General features: G+C 39.1%; 1 protein-coding gene across 1 annotated transcript; it reads right to left on the reverse strand.

The window, feature by feature from the left end:
* Positions 1-1,243: 1,243 nt before the first annotated feature.
* Positions 1,244-1,708, reverse strand: LOC140839061 (uncharacterized). Its single transcript, XM_073205691.1, has one exon. The coding sequence runs from the start codon at positions 1,706-1,708 to the stop codon at positions 1,244-1,246; it is 465 nt and encodes a 154-aa protein (XP_073061792.1).
* Between the last annotated feature and the right edge of the window lie 6,533 nt (positions 1,709-8,241).

Below are 8,241 nucleotides of genomic sequence, written 5' to 3' on the forward strand. Positions count from 1 at the left end.
TTGAGTTTAGCATAAAATTCTCTCACCAATGAAATGACAGCATCTTGTGGCTGCCTGCCAAACTCCTCCCAATGTCGAGCAGTAAGCATTAGTCCAATTTCTGATCGAGGAAAACTCATATCAAATCCCCTCTCTTTTACAATGCTTTTATTCAAAAAATTTCCATATTGCTCCTCCGCCTTCTCGTCCCAAAACCTGCTCGCATCGTAATTTACAGATGATGATGATGCACCCTTTGACTGTTTTTTTCTTGGAGGCATTTTATCGAACACCTTTCAATTACCAACTTCTCCTCAATCCAATTTACAAACTTCAATGATTCTAGCACTCCCCCAAACTTAGTACTCACAATATCCACACCTCAACAATATACCCAACAATCAATCAACAATATCCATAATATCAAAAATAGACCTCACTAAATGTAATTTCCTTCCATAGCAACTAACACCAATAATTTCGATTCTTCAACAAATATGCAAAGGATTTGCTCACCTTGAGTGTGTTGGAATGTTTCTTGAAGAACAAAATCAAAGCTCCATTCAAATCTTGAAGAAATTTTCGAGCCCCCTTTTAAACCCTAGGTTTGGTGTTGATCTTTGTGGAAAGAAAAGTGATATTTGATGGAATGAGTGAAGCTATTTTGGTTTGGAGTGGTAAATTTGTTGAAGGAATTACAAAATTTGAGTGTGAAAAATGTTTGAGTGAATGAGGATTTCGAAATGGAGGAGGAAGTTTTGAGAGTTGTTCTTCGATTATGAAGATTTCTGCCCAATTCTGGTTTAAAAATGTTCGACCGCGGGTGCGGTATAAGAGAGACCGCGGGTGCCGTGTGCTAGGGACCGCAGGTGCGGTATGGTTTCAGCACTCCTTTTAAATTCAGTGTTTAGACGACCGCGGGTGCGCTTCGGTAGAAACCGCGGGTGCGGTCCTGCTTCGACTTTTATTGTATTTTGAATGCACCACAAGCACGGGGGCGGTCCTGTAATGACCGCGGGTGCGCTCATGTTTCGTCAAAATTATTTTCTTCTCAAATTTTCAGTCCTGAAAAGAAAACAATTGGGATTCATTAATTTTGGGAAGATATAAGCACACACTAAATTAAAAATGCACAACCAAAAATAATCACGATACAAAAATACATACAAAACCGAAAACAAAATGCAAAATAGAAACAAAAATTTGGGTTGCCTCCCAATAAGCGCTTGGTTTAACGTCTTCAGCCTGAATGTCAATTGTCTGATCAGTTTGGTTCGCTCAGCTTGACACTGTTGATATTCTTGACTTCAGTCCCATAGTACGGCTTAACTCGCTGCCCGTTCACCTTGAAAGTTCTCCCATCACTGTACTTTAGCTCAATCGCCCCATGAGGGTACACTGTCTCCACCAAACATGGACCTGACCAACGCGATTTCAACTTACCAGGAAACAACTTCAGATGGGAGTTGAACAATAGTACTTGTTGTCCTGGTTTGAGTTCCCTTCGTACAATGAGTTTATCGTGCCATTTCTTGGTATGCTCTTTGTAAATCTTGGCATTTTCATATGCATCATTGCGGAACTCCTCCATTTCATTTAATTGTAGTTTTCTGCTATCACCAGATTCTTTCAAATCAAAGTTCAACTTCTTAACTGCCCAAAATGCTCGATGCTCCAATTCTAGCGGCAAATGACAGGCTTTACCAAAAACCAGCCTATAGGGAGACATCCCAATAGGCGTCTTGAATGCGGTCCTATAAGCCCACAGTGCATCATCCAACTTTATAGCCCAATCCTTCCGGTTTGTATTGACAGTCTTTTCTAATATTTGTTTGATTTCCCGGTTGGATATTTCAGCTTGTCCATTCGATTGAGGATGATATGCTAGTGTCACTTTGTGCTTCACACTGTATTTAGCCAAAAGTGAGTTGAAAATTTTATTGCAAAAATGCGTACCTTCATCACTTATGATGGCTCTCGGTGTTCCAAACCTGGTGAAGATGTTCTGGTGCACAAACTTGACTACAACATGAGCATCATTAGTACTGGTGGCGATTGCTTCCACCCATTTCGAAACATAATCTACAGCTAATAATATATAAGATTGACTAAAAGAAGGGGAAAGGGTCCCATGAAATCTATGCCCCATACATCAAAAAGTTCCACTTCCAAAATATTTGTCAGTGGCAATTCGTGACGCCTAGAAATGTTTCCTAACCTTTGGCACCTATCACATGATTTCACTAAGGTATAGCTATCCTTAAACAAATTAGGCCAGAAAAAACCTGATTGCAATACCTTAGCTGCTGTTCGTGTTGCTCCAAAATGTCCACCATAAGGTGATGAATGACATTGTTCCAGAATTGTGTTTGCATCGTCACCATCAACACATCTCCTAATCACTTGGTCAGCACATCTCTTATACACACAAGGATCATCCCATAAGAAAAATCTGACATCATGGAAGAACTTCTTTTTCTGATGGTGATTTAGATCTGGAGGAAGAGTACCACAAGACAAGAAGTTAGCTATATCAGCAAACCAAGGGAGTTTAGAACTTACCTCAAACAGTTGTTCGTCTGGGAACGACTCATTGATAACTCCACCGTCAGTTTTTTCTTCCAGCTCTAGTCGTGATAAGTGATCTGCCACCTGGTTTTCACAACCTTTCTTGTCTTTTACTTCAAAGTCAAATTCTTGAAGTAGGAATATCCATCGTATCAACCTGGGCTTGGCATCCTTTTTTGCAAACAAGTAGCGAAGAGCTGCATGGTCAGTGAAAACAGTTACCTTGGTGCCAATGAGATATGTTCTGAACTTGTCAAATGCAAACACCACTGCTAGCATCTCTTTCTCAGTAGTTGTATAGTTCTGTTGGGCTGAATTAAGTGTACGACTTGCATAATAGATAGCCTTGAACATCTTGTCTCGCCTCTGTCCCAATGCTGCTCCCACAGCATAGTCGCTAGCATCGCACATGAGCTCAAAGGGCTCCTTCCAATCAGGCACTATCATAATGGGAGCAGAAATCAGTGCTTTCTTGATCCTGTTAAACGCCTGCAAACAATCATCGTCAAAAATAAATGTCGAATCTTTCTCTAACAAATTACATAAAGGTCTAGTAATTTTAGAGAAATCTTTGATATAACGAAGATAGAACCCAGCATGTCCCAAGAAACTTCTGATCCCTTTCACATTCTTCGGTGGTGGGAGATTTTCAATTGCCACAACTTTAGCTCTGTCAACTTCTATTCCTTTAGCCGAAATTTTATGCCCAAGCACAATACCTTCTGGAACCATGAAGTGACATTTTTCCCAATTCAAAACTAAATTCTTCGCCTGACATCTCTGCAAAACAAGCATTAGATTTTGCAAACAGTGATCAAAAGATGACCCAAACACAGAGATATCATCCATAAAAACCTCCATTATTTCCTCGACCATGTCAGAAAATATGGCCATCATACACCTCTGAAAAGTAGCAGGTGCATTGCACAGACCAAATGGCATTCTCCTGAAAGCAAATGTACCGTAGAGGCAAGTGAAGGTAGTCTTCTCCTGATCCTCCGGTGCTATGATAATTTGATTGTAACCTGAATAATCATCTAGAAAGCAATAATAATGATAACCACCCACTCTATCAAGCATCTGGTCAATAAAGGGAAGAGGGAAGTGATCTTTCCTAGTCGCATCATTCAATTTCCTGTAGTCTATGCATACTCGCCAACCAGTCACTGGACGAGTTGAAATCAATTCATTATTCTCATTTCTCACTACAGTTATTCCCCCCTTCTTAGGCACTACTTGTACTGGTGAAACCCACGAGCTATCAGATATAGCATAAATAACACCAGCATTTAACAATTTTAAAACCTCAGCCCTCACAACTTCTTTCATTGCTGGATTAAGTCTTCTCTGATGATCAACATAGGGTGAATATGACTCCTGCATCAAGATTTTATGCATACAAACAGTAGGGCTAATCCCCTTTATATCAGCAATTGTCCATCCAAAGCAGATTTAAATTTTCTCAACACTCTCAACAATTTTTCTTTTTCAGTACAAGTAAGAAAGGAAGAGATGATTACCGGATATGTCGAATTTTCACCTAAAAATGCATAACAAAGGTGGATTGGCAGTTCCTTCAATTCAGGAGATGCTTTTGGTACCTCTTTACTTGCATCTTCAAGTAGTTCTACATGATGCACATCACTCTTTTCTTTAGGCAATGTATTGAGAGCAAGTAACTCCTCTTGCACATCCCAATCACTTTCATCTAGTGCAGACGCTGATTCCAACAAACATCTCTCTAAGGAATCTTTCGTCATCCTACCTGCACCAACATGAGATACACATGAATCAATTACATCAATACTATTACAAGTACTTACCTCATTTGGTTCTTTGATTCTGTTGTATATGTTGAACATGACTTCTTCTCCACCTACTCTCAATGTGAGCTCGCCCTTGTGCACATCAATCAAAGCTTTTCCGGTGGCCAAGAACGGCCTTCCAAAGATAAGCGGAGTCTCCTGATCTTCTTCCATATCTAGAATGACAAAATCAGCAGGAAATATAAATTTGTCTACCTTTACCAGAACATCCTCCACTATCCCCCGTGGATATGTAAGTGATATGTCCGCCAGCTGTAGGGTAATAGTGGTAGGCTTCACCTCTCCAAGCTCCAAAGTCCTGTAAATAGAAAAAGACATTAAATTAATACTAGCACTTAAATCACATAAAGCTTTATTGATTCTAGAACCACCAATAACACAAGGAATAGTAAAACTCCCTGGATCTCTGAGTTTCTGTGATAGTTTCCTTTGGAGTATGGCGCTACACTCTTCGGTCAACTTTACTGTCTCGAACTCATGCAACTTCCTCTTCTTTGACATCACATCTTTGATGAACTTTGCATAATTTGGCATTTGCTCTAAAGCATTAGCAAATGGAATGTTGATGTGAATTTCCTTGAAAATCTCCAAAAATTTTGCAAATTGATCATCCAATTTCTTCTTTTTGAACCTCTGCGGATATGGAAGAACTGGCTTAAATACCGGAGGTTGTTCAACTTCAGCTTTAGATCCCTCAGTTTCAACTTCTTCAACTGTCATTTCGTTTTCATCCTTCTCTTTGGAATTTTTAACCCAAGTTCTCTTCCACTTCTCAAAGTTACAGCTTTGCATTGCTCCTTTGGATTCACTTCAGTATTACTTGGGAATTGACCTTTATTTTAATCTCTCAATGCATTAGCCAATTGACCAATCTGTGTCTCCAATGATTTCATTGTGGCACCCATATTTCCCATGTGAGTTTCCATGCCATCAAGACGAGATTCAGTCCTAGCCATCCTTTTACTAGATTCAACAACAAATGTCCCAACTAGATCCTCAAGTGAAGGTTTTCCTTCCCCCTTTGATGTATTGAACCCCGGTGGAGGATTCAACACATTCTTATTATTAGCATATGAAAAATTTTCATGATTTCTAAAACCAGGATGATAAGTGTTAGGGGGAAGGTTACCTCGATATCCTCCGTAGCCACCAAAATTCCTATTGTTGATATAATGAGCCTCATCAGGAATATGTGGTTCTTCAGTAACAACCGATGCATTTTCAACCTCTGATGTACTAGTCTTATTCATGGCTGCAATTTGAGTTGTTAAAGCTGAAACTTGAGCGATGAGTGATGTAATAGGATCTATGGCATAAATTCCAGCTTGCTTATTTACTCCTGACCTTTCAGACGGCCACTGATAACTGTTAATGGTCATCTGTTCAAGCAAATCATATGCTTGATCAGGTGATTTTGCAAATATCGTGCCACCAGCTGCTGCATCCACAGTGCCTCTTGTTTGTCCATTCAAACCATTATAAAACAATTCAATCTGTACCCAATCTTCAAAACCATGGTTTGGACACCTCCTCAACAACTCCTTATAACGTTCCCGTGCCTCATATAATTGCTCAAAGTCAGTCTGCCTAAAAGTACTTATCTCTATCTTCAACTGTGCAGACTTCGCATGTGGAAAATATTTAGCAAGGAACTTGGTTGCTAACTCCTGCCATGTAGTGATACTCCACAAAGGAAGCGATTGGAGCCATCCTCTTCTTGGTCCCTAAGAGAAAAAGGAAACAAGCGCAATCGAATTATATCATCAGAAACACTATTTATTTTTACCGTGTCAGTAATTTCAAAGAATGTTCGGAGATGTAAATGAGGATCTGCAGTAGCGGCTCCCCCAAACTGATTCTGTTGAACCATGTTTATCAATGCTGGCTTAAGCTCAAAGTTGTTTGCATTAATAGTCCCTCGTGCTATGCCCGAGTAATGAGCATTCAGTACCGGCCTAAAATGATCTCTGATGGGTATTGCAGGGGGTGGATTTTCATTATCTCTGTTTTCAGCCATTGCTCGAATCTCTTCTTTTCTTGCATTTCTTAATCTTCTTGCGGTTTTTTCGATTTCAGGATCAAAGATAAGCAAGTCAAGATTTTGCGATCTTCGCATGCACTGTCAAACAAAGATAATTCACAAATCAATGTTTAATGTATTACAATAAAAACAGCTCTAAATTAAAATAAAGACTAATTGGTAACAATACTAATATAAATTTAAAATATACACTCCCCGGCAACGGCGCCAAAAACTTGTTGCGTGTTTTCTTAGTTGCTTGCAAGTGCACAACGTCAAGTTTGTAATAAAATGTATTTTCGAGTACAAGTGTCGATCCCATGAGGAGTATGTATTTAAATGTATATTAATGCTTGCAATTAAAATAGTCTCAATTTTATTTAGAAAAATCAATTGACCGATTTGTTTTCACCAATAACTAAATTGAAAATAAATTTAATTATATTATAACACCAGACTTTTTATAACAAATAAATATGGAATAAAAGATCTAGAGGTCCGATTTCACACAACTATCCACCATGTGTTATTTTGTGTAGCTATATTATAAATGTCCTCATTATACATTAGCCAAGAATTCTAAATTATCTACTCCCTCTCCCGAGTGCTAAGTAGATACTAATTATCTAACAAAAGATTGTAACGTCCCCATCAACAATCTATAATTAAATAACACAATAAGCAATAAATTCTTTTAATGGCTTCAATAGCAATATATGTCCTCCCGAACTATATAAATACCATCGATGTATTTTTCCCTTTCTTGTTTATAAATTCCCTTTTCCAAGTGATAAATTATAAACATAAGAATCATTCAAGATATGGCCAATAAAATGAAAGCATTAAGATTGAAAAAATACAAATGAACAATAAGGAAAACTTATATAGCATAATTCATAAATCCCAACACATGGTGTCTAGTTTTGTTCCATCATTCCTCTAGAAATAAGAATTTAGTTCATAATAAAAATAACACAACAACACATAAATCTTAAACAAGACATATCAAATAAAAATAAAAATAAAGAAAGAAGAACTTAGAACAAGAGATTTGGAGTGCAATGAAATTTATGTCCAAAAGTGTGCCTAAGGATGATGAACTTGAGCTTCAATCCTTTCTTTGTAGCCTCCACTCCTTTCTTTTGCTCGCCAATGACCTAGATGATGAATAATAGAAGCCTTTTATAGTCCTAGACAAGTCTTGTACGCAAAACACAAAAGCCATCAACTCCCATGCGCAGCACACCAAAATTTCAGAATTTCCGGACTCTGTCTGTGCATGACCGTGGGTGCGGTGCAAGATGGCCCGCGGGTGCGGTCATGTTTCGGGGAAAAAATAATCTTCAAGCAAAGGAGACTGCGGGTGCGGTGCTGATGAGACTGCGGGTGCGGTCTTGCTTCGGCAAGTTTTGTCCTTTACACTTTATAATTCATCACTTTACTACTCCAAATTCTCATTCTAAGCTTCCAAACTACAATAACAAAAACAATAACAAATCACATAAAACCTGCTCAAGAATCACAAAATTCCAAATTAAAAACAAGTAATAAAAGTACAATAAATTGCACTTATCACATACACGCTCCAGCATGGCGGCGTGTGCACCTTGGACAGACTGGGTGCTCAAAAGTCCTCGGGACTGCGCGTCCCCGCTGCTGCTGCTGTCCTCTGTTTCTGGGTGGGCCGTGAAAAGGTCTCTTATTCTGGGGCTGCTGCTGAGGAGGAGGGCGGTGTGGCACTTTGACTGGTCGCTTGCCCTGGCGGTCTCTCTCAATGTCAATCAGATCCTGCTCCGCAACTAGAGCTCTGGAGACAGCGACGTCATAGGTAGTAGGGCCAGCCATCCT

Source organism: Primulina eburnea, chromosome 8 (assembly GCF_022965805.1).
Source record: "Primulina eburnea isolate SZY01 chromosome 8, ASM2296580v1, whole genome shotgun sequence".
Taxonomy (NCBI): domain Eukaryota; kingdom Viridiplantae; phylum Streptophyta; class Magnoliopsida; order Lamiales; family Gesneriaceae; genus Primulina; species Primulina eburnea.

What these genes read in the sequence shown, in the direction of transcription:
- LOC140839061 (XM_073205691.1), bottom strand. Translation starts at nt 1,708, where the DNA reads ATGTCTCCCTATAGGCTGGTTTTTGGTAAAGCCTGTCATTTGCCGCTA.